The 23041-nt window shown below is 41.8% G+C and overlaps 1 protein-coding gene across 7 annotated transcripts in view; it reads right to left on the bottom strand.

The window, feature by feature from the left end:
- Window positions 1-23041, bottom strand: part of LOC126412829 (uncharacterized) — a 120416-nt gene that overhangs the window by 46393 nt on the left and 50982 nt on the right. For all 7 annotated transcript variants that reach the window (XR_007575352.1, XR_007575351.1, XM_050082655.1 and 4 more), the window contains one exon: window positions 13299-13517. Coding sequence is in view for 5 of the 7 variants with exons in the window: in XM_050082655.1 (XP_049938612.1) it covers window positions 13299-13517 (219 nt within the window). In the remaining 2 variants the exon portion in view is untranslated. The remainder of the gene's footprint in view (window positions 1-13298; window positions 13518-23041) is intronic.

Below are 23041 nucleotides of genomic sequence, written 5' to 3'. Positions count from 1 at the left end.
GTCCTCTTGTTTCAGCAAATGTGCTTGAAAAACCACGTAACACCCAAAACATGTTGCGCTTGACAGAATAAACTAGCATTAACCAGCAAAGGTGGAGTCATTATTTCATATACAGTGTACAGAAAAAAATGCCACACTTGGAGGTCAGCATGCAATTCCACATCCAGATTCAAGACAAAAGTTTATCTAGCAAAATCAGATTAAGTGCATTTTGGAAACACATGTATGAAGATAAGAAACTAGCACCACTGTCACATCATGCAATGTATCAGAATGTACAGAGGAACATGTATCACCCCACACTACCATACTTGCCATCGCAGCTCACTGAATAAACTGCTGGGATGTCAAACCCCAAACCTACATCCACCACAAACCTATGGTTCGAATCCTCATCAGGTTCTTCCATTAATTTTTAGCCACCCATTCCCTAGTTCTCATTGTTTAAAAAAACATGACATCATTTTGTCACATGACAATAGCCTACCACATGACAGTGGGCTCCATTAAACTGAATGCATGTCTATTAATCACATAGTGCACAACCATAACTGGTCCTGTCAAGTTCATATAGGGTAGCTTCCTGATGGAGTACACAAATGATGAATATGCCACTATGCTTTGAGTTTTGTTTTGTTTTGTTTTTTGTGCACGAAAACAACTAGTGTCATTTGCGCCCATGTCAGAACTGTAGAACACTAAGGAAAAAAGGAAAGGCGTTAAAAATGACTACTCGTTAACCCCAAGCGACGGAAGGAAAGACAGCTATATAAAGGGACTTGGAGAAAGGTCCATAAAATATGCCATAGAGAAACGGAGGTCATGAACTAACGATTAAATGTCCTTCAGCATATTGCTACGACAGATAAAAAGTAAAATGCTATTGACAACCCACATATCGTAGGCTAAAATGGCCGGCAACTCAGATGCCAAACACAAATGAAAACATAAGTGGTTAAAAAAAAGGGCATTCCATTAGGAAATGGCAAACTGTTGAGGGCAATGAGAACATAGTGGTGGGGGAGCACCACTTAACAAATGGCAATGGCTGAAGACACAGTGCCCAATACACTACCTAGATGAACTGATCTCGAGGCGAGAGGGCCGAGAGGAGGTCGTCCAAGCTGATGGGAGAGGCTTAATTGCCCAGAGTTTGTTCTCATAAAAGGAAGACCAGTAGTGATGCCAAAGTAACACCACCTGCTGACAGACAGCAACACAGGTATCATTGGAGGGAACGGAAGAATTAGCGGGCCAAGGTACGAGGGCTGCAGCCTTGGCAGCAGCATCAGCACCTTCGTTTCCTGCAAGACTGATGTGATCAGGAACCGACATAAATATCACAGTGGCTCCATCAAGAGTGAGCAAGTGGCAGCTTTCCTGTATACGTTGTAATAAGGGATGGATGCTGTACAGCACACTGAGGCAAAGGTGGTGAAGGGTTCACGCCCATTGGGAAAGTGCAGGTAGCATAAAGTGAGAGCTCCTGAAGCAAGAGCCGAAAGCGAACTCCAGGAGGTAACAGAGAAGTCAGATGCGCCTGATACTGGTAAGCAAAGAAATCACCAAAGAAGGTGGTGTAGGATGGGTGGCCCAGCATGGCAGACAAATTGCATGCATATCTGCTGAGGAGAAAGTCACCATGACATGACAGTGGTAGTTCGGTTGCTTCAGTATACAGACTCTCAATTGGGCTAGTGTAAAAGGTGCCAATGGCCAAATGGATGCCACGATGGTGGATATTATCGAGACAGCATAAGAGGGACAGATGTGCAGATCATAAACAAAACACTCATAATCTAGTTTTGTGATATCAATATAATGGAAGGAAACATTCCACGTGGGAAAAATTATATATAAAAACAAAGATGAGGTGACTTACCGAACAAAAGCGCTGGCAGGTCGATAGACACAAGGACTGATACAAAAAGAGGAGGGTTGTCCAATCTGCTATCCAGGAAGTGCCACTGAGGACACACAGAACATGAGGAACCGCATACAGCAGGCGGACAGGTAAGACACGTCAGAGGACCAAGAAATTTTCCTATCAATCATGAGCCCCAGGAATTTTACACTTTCAATGAACAGAAGAGTAACAGGTGCAAGATATAAAGGCAGTGTAACCAACAGCACTGCCAAAAATTCATACAAATTGTTTTGGCAGTGGAAAAGCGGAAGCCATTGTCGATGCTCCATGAGTGAAGACAATTGAAGCATAACTGATGATGTTGCTCAAGGAGACAACTTCGTGAAGAACTGCAACAGATGGCAAAACTGTCAACAAAAGGGGAGCCAGAGATGCCCAGTGGGAGACAGGCCAGAATAGGACTAAGGGCGACAGCAAAGAGGATGACGCTCAGGACGGAACCCCGAGGCGCACCGTTTTCCAGGATAAAGGTGTTCAACAAGTCAGAACCCACATGTACCTTTGAAAACTCAGTATTTTGAGAATTCCTGAAGGAAACAGGGCATGTGGCCATGGAAGCCCCACATGTAGAGAGTAAGGATACCAGTCCCCCTGCAGGTGTTGTAGGCTTTCTCCAAATCGAAAAACATGGCCACAGTCTGATATTCCCAAAGAAACACATTCATGACACCTGAGTTGACAAACAAGACGGTCAACCGCACAACGGTGCACTTGAAATCCATACTGTGCAGTGGTTAGTAAACTGCAAGACTCGAGCCACCATACCAGCCGGGCATGAGTCACACGTTCCATCACCTTGCACATAAAGACGACGAGATAAATGGGGTGATAACTAGACGGGAGGTGTTTGTCCTTGTTGGGCTTAGGTATTGGTATGACAGTGGCTTCACGGCAGCATGTGGGAAACATACCCTCTGCCAGATGCAACTGCACATATGAAGGAGAAAGTGTTTGTCCGCAAGAGAAAGGTTCTGCAACATCTGAATGTGAACATTGTCCGGCCCTACGCCGGAGGATCGGGATGGAGTGAGAGCAAGATCTAGCTCCCTCATAGTAAAGGCATCATTGTAGCACTCACAAATTCTGAAGAGAAGGATATCGCCTGAGCCTCCTCCACTCATTTCTGATGGAGGAAAGCGGGTGACAGTGAGTGGAGCTCAATATCTCCACAAAATAGCAGCCCAAGGTGTTGGAGATAGCAGTAGGGTAGAAATTCGGGGATGAACCTTGGACCCTGAGAGCTCTTGGAGGCTGGCCCACATGACGGAAAATGGTGTGGAACTGTTAAAACAAATAGTAAAGGAAAACCAGCTAGCTTTTCTCCTATCCCAAAGAATGCAAAGACACTGTGCCTGCAACTGTTTGTAACAAATACAGGTGGCCATCGTAGGATGATGGTCATAAATGTGGAGAGCACGTCTCCATGTGTGATTTGCGTCGCAGCACGCATAAGTTTAATAACGGACTGGGACACAGCAGGGCAAGGAGGAAGTGTGATGGATGGAACATTCTAAGGCGATAAGGATAATATTTGTAAGATATTCTATCTGGTCATAGCAACTGCAATTCATTGAAGGTCGCCAGGGACAGGTAAAGCCTCCAGTTGGCCTTAGAAAGCTGCCACTTAGGTGTGCACATAGGTGGGGTAGGAGTCTGCAATCTGATAGCACATGGGAAATGGTTGCTTGAGTACGAGTCAGAGAGAACGGATCACTTGAGATGATAGGCAAGCTGGGCAGTGCAGAAGGAGAGGTCCAAAAGTGAATAGGTGTGAGTGGAGTCTGAAAGGGACATGGGTTCTCCCATGTTAAGGTGACTGAAAAGGTCAGCCACGAGGGCACCTCTCTGACAGGTTCTGGGCAAGCCCAAAGGGGATGGTGCACATTAAAGAACCGAGCAGCAGAAGAGGTGAGGGAGTTGCCCAATAAGCTGAAGGAAGTCTGCCCTGCTGACAATGAATGACAGAGGGCTGTAAATAGTAGAAAGGGAAAATGTCAAGTGAGGAAGGAAAAGGCGGAATGCAAAAGCTTGAAGCCGGGTAGTCAGGGAGATGGGGGTGACAATGAATGTAATTCTAGATGAGCAGCATGACTCCCCCATTAGATGGAATGCCGTCCTCGCGGGGGAAGGTCAAAGCACACCGAGAAGAAACGCAAGAGCTCAAAGCGATTGTGAGGATGAAATTTTGTTTCCTGGAGGCAGAGAACAAGCGCATGCTGTGATTCTAAGAGCAACCACAAGTTCTCTTTCTGGGATTGAAGGCCGCGAATGATCCACTGGAGGAGAATCATAATGAGGAACGGGGAGGGGGTACAAAATGAAGAGGTGTCACCTCGGCAGCTGCCAAGTGCCAGCCTTCGAAGACTCACTGCTACAGGGTCCAGAGGCTGGAGGATCCTGCTCCACGAGATCTACAGAGGTGTCGGCATTCTCTCTCTCCCTATCTGCTGAGTCCCAGGCAGAAAAACTGTTGGTGGTGCACACTGGCAACATGGAGATCAGCTGGGCAAGGTTATCACGTGGCGACACCATTGAAGATGGTCTTCGATTAGGGAAGGAGAAGATAATTTGCTTTTGTAGGACTTCTAGGAGCCTTTCTGGTTGGCACAGGAAAACTCAAGATGTTTGTTGGCTGAAGGGGTGCACAAAGTCTTCGCAAAAGTATTGCTTCTGTCCTTTCCGGCCTGCTAGTTGTGTAGCAGGTGACTTTGCCCCATGAGGCGAAAGTTTGATCCCTTGCTGCACAGCTGGAGGAGGAGACGGGGATGCTACCATAACACTGGGAGATTTCATAACCACAGTGCTGAATTTGAGGACACATGTCTGCATGGCCATGTCCTTCATGGAGTGAGATGTAGCAAGAACAGTACTGTAACTGCTGGATGGTAAAACTCAGGGTTTCCAACTAGCCAACAGCTTGCGAGCAACAGTTGAAGGCATTTTTTCCTTCACCACGAAATTCTGGACAGCCCACTCATCGAGATGCACAAGGGTCAATCTCAGGAGGAGGCTGCATTATCGCCATTGCAATTGATACAGAGATAGAGGCAGATAATTACTCTCATGAGCATCCCTACCAAGGTTACACATTTGGCCGGGTGTCGACAGGACAGTCGAGTGCGGTTGTAAAGATGACACTGGTAGCAGCACATTAGGTTCGGAATGTATGGTCGGACTGTGATAACTTCATAGCCTGCTTTGATCTTTGATGGAAGCACCACTCTATCAAAAGTGAGAAAAAGAGTGCATATGAGCAATAATGATGCATCTACCTTTTGCATCACTCGACGGACTGCAATGACACCCTGGATCAGAGAGGTATGTCTGGATTTCTGACTCAGTCAGATCATCAAGCAGCCTCGTGTGAATAACACGACAGGAGGAATTCAGTGTTTGATGGGCCTCAACACAAACAGGGTAGCAGTGGAGGAGAGAAGCTACAAGAAGTAGTTGTGCTCGAAAATCAGAAGCAGTCCACAAAATCAAAAGCCATCTCATACACGAAAGCAGGATTTCACAGGGCCAGCAATTACATCAACACCTTCCTGAATAACAAACAGATTTAATGTAGCAAAGGACTGACTGCCTTCAGGACATGACACCACAAGGAACCATGGTGCACCTGGCAGGGTCTTTGAATCGTTAGCCTCATTCTGTTTACGTTTGGTAGATATTGATTGTAGAGAAGATGATTGGCTCATTATGAGAAAATCCCCCCATGATTGCCAGCTTCTTCAATGGTGTGCTCCTTCCAACTGGGGAGGCCCCTCAGAAGGTGGCGCACCCACCTTAGGTGTTCGTTTACACGTCAGGTCACACCTCCCAAACACTTGACAGAGGGACCATTCGGCAATTTGGGAAGGTAGCAGCTCAGGCAATTACCCCACCCTAGACCTGGCCTGTACTATGAGGTACAGGCAAACCATATCTGTCAGCCTGGAGCTGGGAATTACGCGTTACCCTGTCATCTGTTACACATCAGACCCGTGGGCTGGCCTTCGGTAGAACACAGGGAGGAAGAAGAAAAAGAGGAATCTCAAATGCTGAAGTGGAGGAAGGGTAGGAGAAGGGGAACAAATAAAGGATAAAGGAACAAAAAACAGTGGAGAGAGTGTGGCTACTGAATATGCAGAACATATTTCCCAAAACATCCCAAACAAGTTCCCCAAGGGAGGGAAAAAGAATAGCAAGAGATACACATGCAGCACAGAAGAGAAAAGATGCTGCAAAGGCTGGGGCCCCGTGGTAGCCGAAAACAAAACCCAAAGAGTGGCGAGTCCCCTGGGGGGAGGTGCTGGTGCTGGGTGAACCCAATAACCAAGCTGCTGCTGCTGCTCATGCGTATACCACATGGTATCCTCAAAAGGTAACATCCCAATAACAATGTTTTTGTTTACCTGGAGCAACACCTTCTAGAAGCTGATAATCTTTGTCCACAAGTAATGGACAGAGGTTGCCCAAGAACTAGACAACGCCACAAAAATGGCAGGACGCGATTCTTGAAACCGCTCACCAATCACCTTCGCAAAGTATCCATTACTCTGCAAGGCAGTCCAGATATCTCAAAGACAGATTGTTGACGTGTTGCACGACAAAGAACTGCATCCATATCATTACACATTAACTCAACACTACTCGCCAGAAGACCACAGTCGACGAGTTAATTTTTATGAATGGAATTTGCACCAAGTGGAAGATAGCAAACATTTTATACGTGAAGTGATATAGACTAACAAATCTAGCTTCACAGCTGCGACATCGTCGCGAAAAAACAGTGACCCGTATATGTAATAAGTTTCCTTTAATTTACGTCTATAGTCACAAACTTTTTGCTAACAGATTACTGGTTTCGGTCTTTAATGACCATCATCAGATCTGCAGCAAAAATGGGAAAAACATAAATACACTCGCAAGCTGTATACAGCTTAAGAACAATACATAGACCATAATGAAAACTAATACTGACAAAATTTACATTTGTGTGCTTTAAATATGAAGATGCATACCCGTTTCATAAAAACAAAGTCCTAATTTACTGTAGCCACAGTAGCATCATCAAATACGTATAAATAACATCACATGCACGAGTCATGTTGTCAGTAGTACTGCTGTTTAAAACAAGCTGCCGTACAGTAGCCACAAGACGTTTGTGCAGTAAGTTCACCAGATGTCGCTAATGTCGGCATACACTAGTTTTCAATAATTAATTGAAACACCAAAAATAAATTGGGATATAATAGTTGAAGTCTGTGATAAGCTTATAACGTATAAAAGGCATTACAGTAATAAAAAGCAATAAAAAGAAGAACACGACAAAACTAATATTGTTAAAAAGAGGAAGAGTTAAAAAACAGTGGTTGACATGTGCTCTAGTGTCAATATTCTAGATAATGACAGAAAATATTGACCACCGTTGATAGTGTACTGGGTAATATTAAACAACCATAAAACAAATTGCTAAAGGAGCCATAAATGAAAGAAAACATAGTGCTGCACGTAATCAGCGCCCTCTGTTAGCGCTAATGCCAGAATTCCGCGCAGGCGGGAATTGGTTGGAGGAATGTGACCAGCAGAGGGCCCCCTTGTACCCTACGGTACTCCGTTGCAAGAAAAGAATGATAAAATTCCGTAACAGTGGATGATCCACATTATCTAATTAATGTAGTCTATGAAATGAATAGAGAAGGAACAAGAACATACTAGAGTCATGTGTAGAATGTATGAAAATAAAGTAAATACATGATGCACTCAATACTAGGTGAACTTATCAACACACTTTATATAACAGAGGCGTGCAGTGATTCGAGTACAACATTGTCAAATAAAGCAAAGTAGGCATGGGGCACAAAGTCATTTTGCCAGTTAAGCTGTTTAGACGGTTTTCAATTTTTTGCTTCAAGCTCCTCTAACAAATTAAGAGCACGGCCTTTTTCCACTCTGTGAAGAATACGCATACAACTCTCAAAGCTCCCTGTGAAATGACCAGTTTCAGATAAATGCTGTCCCAAAGCCGTTTTGTTTCGTGGCTGTGAGTGTTGTTTAAACCTTATTTTGAAAGAGCGGACTGTTTAACCGATATAATATTTGTCACAGTTACTGCAGTCAACCCTGTATATTCCAGAGCCATCAAATTTATCATAGTTCCCTTTCAGTTTATATTTTATTCGTAGTTTTAGGGTGTTATTAACCTGAAAGCCACATCTGACATCAGACTTTTTAAAACATTTTTCTATTTGTAGGGCTATTTTGCCGTTAAATTGCATAGGAATGGTTTTCATTCTATCTTTACCGATTCTCTTTTGTGTGTGTGTGTGTGTGTGTGTGTGTGTGTGTGTGGCTGGTGTACAAACGTTTCTTTAGCCTACTGTAGGGGCGCGTGACGTCATTTATAGAAAAGCTGTTAGCTACCGCGATTTGCTTTAAAATGTAAAATTCTTTATGTATTTCGATTTCGTCCAAAGGTAGACAAAGGAGCCGGTGAACCATGGAAGTGAAGAAAGCTTTTTTGTATTGGGGAGGATAGCATGAACTGGCATTGATGATACTGTCTGCACAAGTTGGTTTCCTAAAAATCGAAAAGTTATGTTTGTTACTAACTTTATTAATAGTGAGATCTAGGTAGTTAATGGCGCCATCTTCTATTTCAGTGGTAAAAGTTATTTCGGGGTGCATGCTACCTATTGCTTGGGCGAATGTGATGACCTCACTGGTATCCCCTTCTATCAATAATAAAATGTCATCGACATACTGTTTGTAACAAATCGTTTTATATTTTAGTTGTGGATTGCTGGCAAAAAATTTACGTTCTAAATCATTGATAAAAATGTCTGCTAAAGTGCCAGCTAGGCTATTACCTATCCCAAGCCCGTCCTTTTGATAATAAATTTTGTCATTAAAGTTAAAAAAATTGTAAGCTAAGACAAAATCTAGGAGTTTGATTAGTTCTGTACACTCTGCAGTACTAATCTTGTTGGGGGAGAGGAGATTGCATCTAATAATGTCAATGGTTTCTTTAACTGGGACATTACTGTAAAGATTTTTTACATCCAAGGATGCTAATGTCGCATTATTTGGTATTTGTATATTCTTAATTACATTCGCTAGCTCAGCACTATTCTTGACCCCAAAACTTATACAGACAGTATCATCAATGCCAGTTCATGCCATCATCCCCAATACCGGCTTCTTTGTCTACCTTTGGACGAAAATTAAATACATAAAGAACTTAGCATTTTGAAGCAAATCGCGGTAGCGAACGGCTTTTCTATAAATGACGTCATGCGCCCCTACAGTAGGCTAAAGAAACGTTTGTACACCAGCCCCACACACACACACACACACACACACACACACACACAAAAGACAATCGGTAAAGATAGAATGAAAACCATTCCTATGCAATTTAACGGCAAAATGTCCCTGCAAATAGAAAAATGTTTTAAAAAGTCTGATGTCAGATGTGGCTTTCAGGTTAATAACACCCTAAAACTACGAATAAAATATAAACTGAAAGGGAACTATGATAAATTTGATGGCTCTGGAGTATACAGGGTTGACTGCAGTAACTGCGACAAATATTATATCGGTTAAACAGTCCGCTCTTTCAAAATAAGGTTTAAACAACACTCACAGCCACGAAACAAAACGGTTTTGGGACAGCATTTATCTGAAACTGGTCATTTCACAGGGAGCTTTGAGAGTTGTATGCGTATTCTTCACAGAGTGGAAAAAGGCCGTGCGCTTAATTTGTTAGAGGAGCTTGAAGCAAAAAATGGAAAACCGTCTAAACAGCTTAACTGGCAAAATGACTTTGTGCCCCATGCCTACTTTGCTTTATTTGACAATGTTGTACTCTAATCACTGCACGCCTCTGTTATACAAAGTGTGTTGATAAGTTCACCTAGTATTGAGTGCATCATGTATTTACTTTATTTTCATACATTCTACACATGACTCTAGTAAGTTCTTGTTCCTTCTCTATTCATTTCATAGACTACATTAATCAGATAATGTGGATCATCCACTGTTACGGAATTTTATCATTCTTTTCTTGCAACGGAGTACCGTAGGGTACAAGGGGGCCCTCTGCTGGTCACATTCCTCCAACCAATTCCCGCCTGCGCGGAATTCTGGCATTAGCGCTAACAGAGGACGCTGATTACGTGCAGCACTATGTTTTCTTTCATTTATGGCTCCTTTAGCAATTTGTTTTATGGTTGTTTAATATTACCCAGTACACTATCAACGGTGGTCAATATTTTCTGTCATTATCTAGAATATTGACACTAGAGCACATGTCAACCACTGTTTTTTAACTCTTCCTCTTTTTAACAATATTAGTTTTGTCGTGTTCTTCTTTTTATTGCTTTTTATTACTGTAATGCCTTTTATACGTTATAAGCTTATCACAGACTTCAACTATTATATCCCAATTTATTTTTGGTGTTTCAATTAATTATTGAAAACTAGTGTATGCCGACATTAGCGACATCTGGTGAACTTACTGCACAAACATCTTGTGGCTACTGTACGGCAGCTTGTTTTAAAAAGCAGTACTACTGACAACATGACTCGTGCATGTGATGTTATTTATACGTATTTGACGATGCTGTGCTGATTCCACATGTAACATTTGATGCTACCATGGCTACAGTACATTAGGACTTTGTTTTTATGAAACAGGTATGCATCTTCATATTTAAAGCACACAAATGTAAATTTTGTCAGTACTACTTTTCATTATGTTCTATGTATTGTTCTTAAGTTGTATACAGTTTGCGAGTGTATTTATGTTTTCCCCATTTTTGCTGCAGATCTGATGATGGTCATTAAAGACCGAAACCGGTAATCTTTTAAGAAAAAGTTTGTGACCGTAGACATAAATTAAAGGAAGCTTGTTAAATCTAGCTTCACTTGTGAAGGTATTTTCAACCTCCACAATAGCCTTTATAGGTCGGAACACAAGTCCCGTTACCCAATAAACATGGCTTTCAGGCGCACTTTGGCATAAACCTGTGGGTTGGAAATATTGGACGAGTGTTTTTGGGCCCTTATCTATTGCCGAACAAGCTGAATATCCCCCTATATAGTACGTTTCTTTGTAATACTTTGCTTTATGCATTAAAAAATTTTGCACCTGGTGTTCGGTGTCAGCTATGATTTCCGTACAATGGTGCACTGCCATGCTTTTGAATGAAAGTGTGTAACTATTTAAATGAAGCATTTCCAAGGAAACGGAATGCTCATGGAAGTCTAATGCTCTGGCTCCACATTTTCCGGACCTTAATCCACTATATTTGTATTTGTGGGGACGAGTGGTGAAGTGTTTGCAACTGCAGGGTGGTCACTTTGAACATATTCTCTACAATGAATGTTGCTGGTACATGTACATACCAGCTCTGCAAAGAGAAGCCTCAATGTCAAATGTACTTCATGGAATTACTGTGCGTTGCGTAATGTGCAATCTATTGTAGCCTACCTATTGTGTTTTTTGTACCCCATTGGACACAGGTGAGGTGACTGTATCCTCTATTATTTTCTATTGGCTTTATTTGTGTCATGGACGAAACAATGTAGTCATTTTTGTGTGTAAGAAGTTCATATTATGTCTTAGTGTTTAAATGAGGGTAATAGTAACAGAAAGAAACACACAAGATACCACATTGTAGAGGTGTAAATTCGATACAATTTGATGCTTTAACTGGGAAAAATATGTTTGGCAGAACCTCGTCTCCAACATTGGTGACTCTGAATACCCATTCCCCATAGCACTGCCTAGTCTCACTGAGCTAATGGGACAGTTCTGGCACATTGTATAGTTCGTGCTACCTATTCTTGGTCACAATGCATGCAGTTACAGCACTGCCAGAGCCTTGTTTTTAAAATCACATTTCTATTAAACCTATTGGCTGGACTAGGTTTTGCTAGATATACTTTTGCCTTGATCTGAGATGAGAAATCGCATGCTGAATGACAAGTGTGTCATTTTTTCTTCACCGTGTTATCAACACAGATGTAATACCACAATATGAAACTATTCCATCATTATTACAATGGCGCAGCTTGAGAACTGAAGGTGATTTACTGTCAAACCACCATGAATGGCTCAGAAGGTACAGAATAAAAATTTAGAAATTCTAGCTGAGTTAACCAAGGAAAATGGAAATTACCTAAATATAAACACACTGGCTGTGTCTGTTTCCAAAAACAGAAATAGTTATGATTATATTACAGTGAATAATTGTTAGTAGCTCAGCTGAAAGGCTGCATGGTATCACAATATAGTATACAACAGATTTATTTATTTATTTATTGTGGAAGGACAAAATTCAGGTTTTTCACATCTGATGGTAGCTTGAATTCATTTAATTATGCTTCTAACTCCTGTAGCACATCATACTTATTTTGAGCTTATTAGGGCTGTTATCTACTTATTGCATTTTGTGTCTCACATTTTCCTTTCCTGTTGTAAGGAATGCTTCATCCAAGTGATTATAAACACAATAACATCTTGTTGATATAGTTTGTTATAGCTTCCTGCTGTCTGGTCCAATAAAAACAAATTAAAAAAAAGTTATGAAATGAAATTTTAATACCTTTCCTTCCCTCCCTGCCTCTTTGTGGTCTAATGTTGTGCATTTGTTAATGTCCAAGCTTCACATTATTTCGGTAAGCATATTTTTACATACTTTCAACAATGTAATTGTTTCTAATGAAAACGTTTTTGAGGTACGATAGATTGACCTTTTTTTAAAAAAAAAATTGTTGTTATTGTTTTTCAATTTGTCTTTTGCACATAAATGAATTGGAAAATTGTGTATCAGAATGTTTTCCATTTTCACTATATTTCGTAGGTCTGTGGAAAATAGTGTATCAGATTGTTTTTTTTATTTTCACTATATTTCGTAGGTCTGTACTGCTTATGTGATGTGATACAAAGTATTGTGAATGATGGCATTAGCACACAGTACTTCCCCACATATATTTTTTAATTAGTGGGCTTGATTTTTGTTGGTGATGTAGAAATCTACATAACTACTGACTCTTGTTCACTAATAAGCTGTCAATTCCACAGTCCCATGTAGCTGAGACTCACAAGCAGCTGTTCATCATCATCCTCAGAAGGGTTAAATCTGATCAAAATATTACCAATGTCTCTTCAAATATAAAATTTTACAAGCATGTTTAGTTCTCTTGCTAAACAAACATTTCTATGTCGTTAATAAAAACATCTGCATGGTACTAGCGATGCTGTTGCTTGTGGCATATCTTCTTGATGTTGGTGAATATAAATTAATTTTGCTTAACCAAGTGTGAAAAGCTTGTGTAAAGTGTAACAGGTGAATCTTTAACCTTTGATAACAGTTCTTACATCATACACAAAATCCAAAGGAAGAGGCATGCGTAAGTCAAGAAGTGTGAGGCCCCTTCCATTAACATTGACAAGAACAGCCATGTGAGGACATGCTGGATCTGCAGCTAGGCCTGTGCGATCACGTCCACTGAAGGCACAATTGTCATATGCAACCAACTGCTCACCACGTTCTACATCCACCACAGCCAGCCGCCGAGCTGTAGTAGCAGCCAAGATCTGTATAACAAAAAAAATCATATGTAATATTTGAAATGCACTTCTTTAACAATAAAATAGTTTAGAACAAAAAAAGCATGTAGTTGAAAACATACTTAAGGAATACACAAAAAATGTGAAATAAAAATATGTAACTACACCAACTATTTAATGTTTATGAATGTCATTACCTAAACAAATAACATTTTATTCACTAAATACACCTTATTTTATTTAGAAATGTATGTGACCCTTCATGATTTTTTTCAACTGTGTGATGGTTTCACATATATAAAACACAATTCCTTTATACTTTTCTTACCAAAAGTGAGGAAAATAGCTTCACGCTTCACACTTGGGTTCTGGAGCATGTTAACAAAGAAATTGCATAACAGCAGCCTCATGTTTAAATAAGCGAGATGCTGTAGTTGGGAGTCACGTGGGTGTGAGGTACGATCGCTTCTGTGTGTGTGTGTGTGTGTGTGTGTGTGTGTGTGTGTGTGTGTGTGTGTGTTTAACTGACAAATAATGTGGCTGACAGCTTTATGCATCTTTTAACTGTGTATGTCTGCAACTGACGTGTCATATTTACAATAAGTAGCAATATGTATTTTCCTACATGGTTAGTATTCAAACCTGGATTTCCATTATTTGAAGAGAAATAATTTAATTTTGCTATTTAAATGAATTTTTATAAAAACATCAAAAAAGTTTTGCATCAGCCCTATTCCCAGAACTCCTGAAGAAAGAAGTTGACTGTGGATATTTTATCACAGACACAATCACTTTGTTCAGATATGTCACTAAACCTGCCCAAAGATGTAAACAACCATGCGTGAGCAGTGCCTATTAGACGGAGAGGGTCCAGTAGTCGATCACTTCCAGTCATTCCACCAGAAAGGTACATGGCTTGTGTTGTCAGTAGTTCAACCCTGCCTAGATGATCAATACTGCAGTTCGATCGCGTCTGCATCGTTACTTTATGCCAGGAAGGGCTCTCAACACGGGAAGAGTCCACGCGTCTCAGAGTGAACGAAAGCGATGTTGTTCGGACATGGAGGAGATACAGAAAGACAGTAACTGTCGATGACATGCCTCACTAAGGCTGCCCAACGGCTAATACTGCAGTAAATGACCATACCCACAGATTATGACTCTGAGGAACCCTGACAGCAATGCCAACATGTTGAATAATGCTGTTCGTGCAGCCACAGTACTTCACGTTATGACTCAAACTGTGCGCAATAGACTGCACGATGCGCAACTTCACTCCTGACATCCATGGGGAGGTCCATCTTTGCAAACCATGCCATCATGTAGCGCAGTACAGATGGGACCCACAACCACCATGCAGCACGGTACAGATGGTCCCAACAACATGCCAAATGGACTGCTCAGGATTGGCATCACGTTCTCTTCACCAATGAGTGTCACATATGCCTTCAACCAGACAATTGTTGGATACATGTTTGGAGGCAACCTGGTCAGGCTGGACGCCTTAGACACACTGTCCAGCGAGTGCAACAAGGTGGAGGTTCCCTGCTGTTTTGGGGTGGCATTATGTGGGGCCGATGTACGCTGCTGGTGATCATGGGAGGCACCGTAACAGCTGTACGATACGTGAATGCCATCCTCCGACCGATGGTGCAACCATATTGGCAGCATATTGGTGAGGCCTTCATCTTCATGGACAACAATTTGAGTGGCCAGCATGTTCTCCAGACATGAACCCTATCAAACATGCCTGGGATGGATTGAAAAGGGCTGTTTATGGACGACGTGACCCACCGACCACTCTGAGGGATTTATGCCGAATCGCCGTTGAGGAGTGGGACAATCTAGACCAACAGTGTCTTGATGAACTTGTGGATAGTATGCCATAACAAGTACAGGCATGCATCAATGCAAGAGGATGTGCTACTGGGTATTAGAGCTACCGGAGTGTACAGCAATCTGGACCACCACCTCTGGAGGCCTTGCTGTATAGTAGTACAACATACAATGTGTGGTTATCATGAGCAATAAAAAAGGTGGAAATGATGTTTATGTTGATCTCTATTCCGATTTTCTGTACAGGCTCCAGAACTCTCGGAACCGAGGTGATGCAAAACTTTTTTTGATGTATGTATATTTTCCCCCATGTTTAGTATTGTCAACAAGAGGTACACAATATAACTTCCATGCAAATTATGAACCATGTGCAACTAACTGACTCAATGCGTACTTCCTATCTATGTTCGAGGCTGGTGAAGCAGCAAGCTAAATGCCACACTACAAATCCAAAACTCCAAGACCAGCTCTTAATCAGTCCTAGAGTTTGGTCTCTCGCTTATTGATTCTTTTATCTTGGGTAAATAATTTTTATACATGAAAAACACCAAGCTGCACCATTTGAAGTCCACACTGCAGATCACCGTATAAACAGCTGGAGAATGCCTTGTAGAGGAAACTGACCTCTAGATTGAGGATAGCTTTATCTTTCCACCTGTATCCACACACATACTTGTGCCAGTACTAGCCTTCCCTTTCCTGTTTCACTCACTAATGGAGTGAGGGAAAAACAACTGTCTATATGCCTCTGCATAAGCCCTTATTTCTCTCATCTTGTCTTTGTAGTCCCTGTGCAAATTGTATAAGTGTGTATCAAATATAAACCAATTTATGTAAGCTTGAGAAAAATTCAGACACACAAATTCAGTTTTTCTATACAGCCTCTAGAATGGAAAATATATTTTTCCCCATGGATACACAGTTTCTCAATCATATTTTCATAAAATGAATATGGCTGTGACCAGCCAGTTGCACACAAACACATCAACAATGCAATCATCATCAAATCTGTGTCACCCGACTGCTTCCTTTGGTGGTCCAAACAAATGAAAATCGCAGGACAATAAATCCAGACTGTGGTCAAGAACAATTCCTGAGCTTTTGCAAAGTTGAGACAGCTGTGTGGGGTAATGAATTGTCATAAACCAAGCTCACATCCCACATTGGAAATGCATGCCTTTTCTGACGATATGCAAGTTTTGTTTGGTCCAAAAACTGGCAATAGTATGCGGCATTCACTGTATGATGTTCGTGGAGAAAACAGATGACAAGAGCTCCTTTATAATCAATCACGAGTATCACAAGAATCTTCTCCACACAGTGATGGTTTTTGGCTTTGACGGGTACAGATTTGTTCTTTTTCCGCCTTTTGGCGTGTTGATACGCAGTTATACAGCAGTACATGTACTTTTCTTCCAGTCACTTATGGCTTTGCACTGGCTGAGAGATTTGTGATAAATCCAAGCCAAGCAAGGGGCTAATTTCACAGAGTACTCTGTAAAACCATACTGGGATTCCATCCGGACCTATTGGCTTACTTGTTTTCCAGTTGCTTCTCAACTTCAGGGATGCCTATGTCTAAGGCCTCCTTATAGAAGGCTGTGTGATGATCAGAGGATGATGTGTGTGTGTGTGTGTGTGTGTGTGTGTGTTTTGGATTCCCTTGCACAAATTTTTTATTTATTAATTTTTAATGCAAAATTTAAAGCTGTAGCTTTCCTTTTGCTATTCTACTGCCACACCCAACTGACCAACAAGTGACTGAATAGAAGCGTTCAATCCACTTAGTGATTTTACATTGGACTACAATTTTATCATGTTCCCTGCAAGAGCTTTCACTAAGATTTGACGGTGGATGCTGTTGCATGCTTCACGCATCTATTGTATGCTTCGCGCATCTATCAAACCAAGAATGCAACAATCTCTGTTTCCTCAGCATTTTCTGAATTTTGTTATTAAATGACAATGGCTCTTTTCCATCCTTAATCCACTTACACAGTACACTCTTCTCCAGTGTGCAGTTTACAGTCAGTTTATGCTTTATCCATAATTCCTCAACTTTTCATCAAACTGGAACTAAATGAGGCAAATTCATTGTGTAAGTAGGATGCTAACAACTGCTTATCTGCTCTTTCCAGCATTAAACCTCATCTTATTGATAGATATCAACTCTTGTAACCAGTCACTACGATGACACCACACACGCTAATGCCTGTCTCTATACTGACACTGTTGATACGGCCAGGCCTGTTCGTAGCAAGATCTAAAATATTTCTGAGTTGTTGAGCTAGGTGATCAAGACAGTTTTTGGACAATTTGTTCAGATCTACTTCACAAGAATGCCTGGATCACCTGTACTGAACTTTCTTTGGAATTGTACACCTGTTATGGCTGAATCAGGTAGCCAATAAAAACATGCAATGACCAACTTTAGTTTACCTAGGCTGGCTACTCGTATAACTTCAATGTTGGATAACTTCAATGTTGGACTCTTACATCTACATCTACATCTACTCTACATCTACATCTACATAGATACTCCGCTAGCCGCCAAGCGATGTGTGGCGGAGGGCACAATTCACGCCAAAGTCATATTCCCCCCCCCCCTCCCCCTCTGTTACACTAGCGGATCGCGCAAGGGAAAAACTGCTTTCTGAACGCCTCAGTACGAGCTCTAATTTCTCTTATCTTTGAATGGTGATCATTGTGTAATATGTAAGTTGGTAGTAATAATATACACTCTACATCCTCGGTAAAGATCAGATTTCGGAATTTAGTGAGCAGCCCCTTCCGTTTAGTGCGCCGTCTATCTGGAAGTGTGTCCCACTTCAAAATTTCTATGAGCTGTGTAACCCTCTAGCGATGGCTAAATGTACCAGTTACGAATCTTGCCACTCTTCTTTGGACCTTCTCAATCTCTTGAATAAGACCCAACTGGTAATACTCTAAGACTGGACAAACTTTGTTGAAGGACTGCATTGCTTCAGATTCTACCAATAAACTGCATCTAGAGTTTGCCTTACCCGTTACTTGTGTAATCTGATCATTCCATTTGAGATCATTTCGAATAGTTACACCCAGATACGTGACGGATGTTACCACTTCCAAAGACTGGGCATTTATTTTGTACTCGTACATTAATGGGGATTTTCGCCTTGTTATACATAGTACATTACACTTACTAATATTGAGAGATAACTGCCAGTCATTACACCATGCATTTATTTTCTTCAAATCCTCATTGATTTGTTCACAACTTTCATGTGATACTACTTTCCTGTAGACTACAGCATCATTGGCAAACAGTCTAATGCCACTGTCAAGACCATCAACCAGAACATATATGTAAATCGTAAAAAGCAGCAGACCTATTATGCTGCCCTGGGGCTCACCTGAAGTTACGCTTGTTTCTGTTGAAGTCAGCCCGTTCGGGATGACACACTGCTCCCTGTCTGTCAGAAAACATTATATCCAACCGCATATGTCATTTGATAGACCGCAAGCACGCACTTTTTGGAGCAAGCAACAGTGCGGAACGGAGTCAAACGCCTTTCGAAAGTCGAGAAATATGGCATCAACCTGGGAACCAGTATCTAGAGTCTGTCGTATATCATTCACAAAGAGGGCCAGCTGTGTCTCGCATGACTGCTGTTTCCTAAAACAGTGTTGGTTTCTGCAGATGAGCTTCTCAAAGTTTAGAAAGGTCATTATGTCTGAACACAAAATATGTTCCATGATTCTACATCAAATCGATGCCAGTGAAATTGGCCAGTAATTATGTGCATCCGATTTTCTACCCTTTTTATATATTGCTATGACCTGGGCCTTCTTCCACTCCTGTGGAACTTTCCACTGTTCCAATGATCTCTGATAGATGATGGATAAGAATGGTGCTATATTTGTAGCATAGTCAACATATAATCTTACGGGGATACCATCTGGGCCAGATGCCTTCGTTGCGTCTAAGGATCTTAACTGTTTTACAATCCCAGATACACTAAACATGATGTCAGCCATCCTTGCGCTTGTTCGATAATTGAAAGGGAAAATGGTGCTGCAGTCCTCTACCGTAAATGAGTTTTTGAAAGCTAGGTTTAGAATTTCTGCCTTCTGTTTATCATCATCAGTTACATTACCCATACTGTCAGCAAGAGAAGGTACTGAATTATTTGTAGTGTTCATAGATTTTATTTATGACCAAAATTTTTTGGGGCTATTTTTAAAATCTGCAGATAAAATATTGCTTTCGAATTCATTAAAAGAATCTCTTATTGTCCTTCTGACAGCCACTTTCATTTCGCATAATTTCTGTTTATCAGTGGGCCAGTGACTACGTTTAAAGGAATGTGCAAAATTTTCTGCTTTCTCAGCAACTTCCTTATATGTTTATTGTACCAAGGTGGATCCTTTCCCTCCCCTATATTTGCTAGGCACATACTTCTCTAGCACATGGTGAACAACACCTTTAAATTCCAATCAAAGATGCTCAATATCTCTGTCCCGCGGTGAATGTTTGAAGCTGACTATGAAGATATTCTTTAATGACACTTTTATTTGCTTTCCCAAACAAGAAAACTCTATGCTCTCTCCCTCTCTTTTTTTTTTTTTTTTGCAACTTCCACTGACGTAGAAGCCACGACGACATTATGGTCACTAATACCTTCTTCTACATTCACTTACTCAAAAAGATCAGGTCTGTTTTGTCGCCAAGATATCTAATATGTTCCCGTCTTGAGTAGGTTTTCTAACCAATCGCTCAAGGTTGTATGTTGAGAACGCTCCTAGACTAACTTCACACGCATCTTTGCTTCTGCCCCCTGTGATAAACGTGTAATTTTCCCAGTCAATGGATACAAGAGTAAAGTCTCCACCTATAACTAGTGGATAATTTGGATATTTATTTCCTATGTACTCCAGACTTTCCCTGAAATGTTCTGCGACATTTGTTGTAGGTGCTGGTGGTCTATAAAAACATCCTAATACAATGGTCAATCTTTGTCTGATTGACAGCTTTATCCAGACTATTTCACAGTCCAACCCAGTATCAATCTCTGCTGTGTTTAAACAGCTTTTAACTGCAATCAACACACCACCTCCCATAGCATCAGTCCTATCCTTCCAAAACATTGTCCAATCTGAGTTCAAAATTTCACTGCTTTTTATGTCTGGTTTCAACCACCTTTCGGTATCTAATACAATATTGGCATTGCTACTGTTTATTTCGGAGAGTAACAAGGGATCTTGCTACAGACGATTTGACAATTTACTAACATGAGATTAAGCATATTTAAATCCTTTGGAATGCTTTTTTTAGGCAAACTAACAATTTTTACAGTTGGCACACCCACATCAGTGACATGAAATGGTAATTTTTTAGGCCAACGGGTTGTTTCCCATGGGGAGGAATCTAATCTAAAAAAAAACCATGAGCATGCCCCAAGTGCTGTGCTACCCACATAGCTGCTTCCTGTGTGTAGTGCACAACTGATCTATGGAGGGGCGTCCTACAACCTTCCACCCCATAGAGTAGGTCGAGGAATCTACAACCATTTTTGTCACAGAGTCGACATAGCCTCTGGTTTAGATTCTCCACTCGACTCCAAACCAGAGGACCCTGGTCCACCCTGGGTACGATGTTGCAGATTGTCTGCTTGGCTTCCACTCCTCAAGAGATGGAGGCTGTCTTCACCAATTTAGCCAGCCATCGAAAGGACCCAAGGATTTCCTCGGAACTCAGACGACAGGCATCGTTGATGCCAACATGTGCAACAATCTGCAGCTGGCTGCACCCCACATGCTTGATAGCCACCAAAAGAGCCTCTTACACATCGCGGACAAGGCCCCCCGGCAAGCACACCAAGTGAACGTTCGACTTCTTCCCCGCCCTAGCCGCTATGTTCCTGAGGGGCTCCATGACTGCCTAACATTGGAGCTCCCAATAACTAACAAACTCCTACCACCACGTGCCTGTCCAGACCTTGCTGAAGGAGTGGCCACTATCCTGGCAGAAAGTGCATTCCGATCCGGCTCAGCCCCCCCCCCCCCCCCCCCCCAAGCATCAGATAGCACACGAATCTATTAGCAAAGTGCTTGGGATTTAGCAGAAGCCTGCATCCCCCATGCAGCCTTCGCCTTGGGGCTTGAGACCTCGACACAGTCTGCCGCCCAATTCTAATCTCAACAGCTCCCCCACCCCCATGGTGCCTAACCACTTTTCATGCCACATTAAATATGTCAGAGCTTTCCACTTCAGTTCTCACTCAGCTCTCGGTTCTGAGTGGAATTTGAGCACAACAGCTTTTGGTTACGAATGCTTCGAGAATTTAGTGTTAAAATTTTGACATTCAAAGTTTTTTGGACCTCACATGTGACAAAATTTCACATTCTACGTGTCAACTGGCGCAGGTTCATCAGAGGATCTCAAACTATTGCCTAGTCTAAAAAACCTGCACATGCATTACGTAAGTAATCTACTACCCAAATAGCTTCTTCCTCTGCATAGTGCACCCCTTACCCATCAAGGACAATCCAACAATACTCCATAATGCACGCCCAGAAATCAGCAGCCACGACAGTCTATGGAGCCTCTGGCTGAGATCCTCCGCTCAGCTCTAAATCAAAGGACCCTGACCTATTCTGTGTGTGATACTGCAAATTGTACACTCTTCTTTCAACTTGTGAGAATGGCTAGCAGCTTTCACCACTCAGAACCCAGAATCTTCCTAGATGCTACAATGTTTTAGACCATAAATAAAATCAAACAAAATACTTTTAGAATGGCCCTCTGTGGATGGTGCATTTGCAGGGACAAGTAATCCCTAGGCCAGTATGCTGAAAGTCTTCCTAAGGCTTTCACACAGGTAATACACTCCAAATTTAGTCCACAAACACATCTCCTACATCACACTTACACATGTCGCTAATCTTTCAACACATTCTTTGAATCAGCTTTAAGGAAGTAACCCCTGGCCCTGCCATTATCCAGTACCATACCTTTTAGGACAACTTAAATATTGCTTTGACAGGGCTTCCCCTAGCTATCGTTGTGCTTAGGTATGAGAAATATCCTACTCAAAATCCTTCTTAAATCTTCGATAGTGATAGCCCACTGTCCAGCCAACCTCCAAAATGTACGAGTGTGCCTTATGCTATACCTAATCCCAATCCCTATCCCCATGACTCACAAGTCTCATTCCTGTGGAAGACGCAGGTATGAGATTCGTCCTTTGAAACCACCCATCACATTCTATTCCAGCCCCATCACAGGTGTATCCTACCCCAGAGGCAGAGCCATCAGCGAAAGCAGTTATTTTATGTACAAGCCCTTGTGACTTTTTCGCACTCTTCAATGTGGATATGGCCAATCACACAATACACCTGGCCTCAATCTCCATTGGCTCCCATTCCAAACCCCCCTACACCCTCACAACCTCCTTAACTCATTCCACACTCAAACTCTGACCTTTGGAGTATTCCTCTTCCTGTTCTCCCCCCCCCCCCCCCCCCCCCAAAAAAAAAAAAAAAAATCACTCTCCACTACTTCAATGTATGCCAAAAGCAACTCTCCAACTCAGCACTAGAGTGCACTCACTAGTGCCATATTCCAATCCTGTTTCCTTAATGCCTCTTCCCCCCATCCACAATCACTCTTGACCACCCTTTCCTCCCCCAGTCCATACCTACTTGCAGATCTTCATTATGTGATTTTGCAACTT

This window comes from Schistocerca serialis, chromosome 7 (assembly GCF_023864345.2).
Source record: "Schistocerca serialis cubense isolate TAMUIC-IGC-003099 chromosome 7, iqSchSeri2.2, whole genome shotgun sequence".
NCBI classification, from domain to species: domain Eukaryota; kingdom Metazoa; phylum Arthropoda; class Insecta; order Orthoptera; family Acrididae; genus Schistocerca; species Schistocerca serialis.
This window is presented reverse-complemented; position numbering and strand designations above follow the sequence as displayed.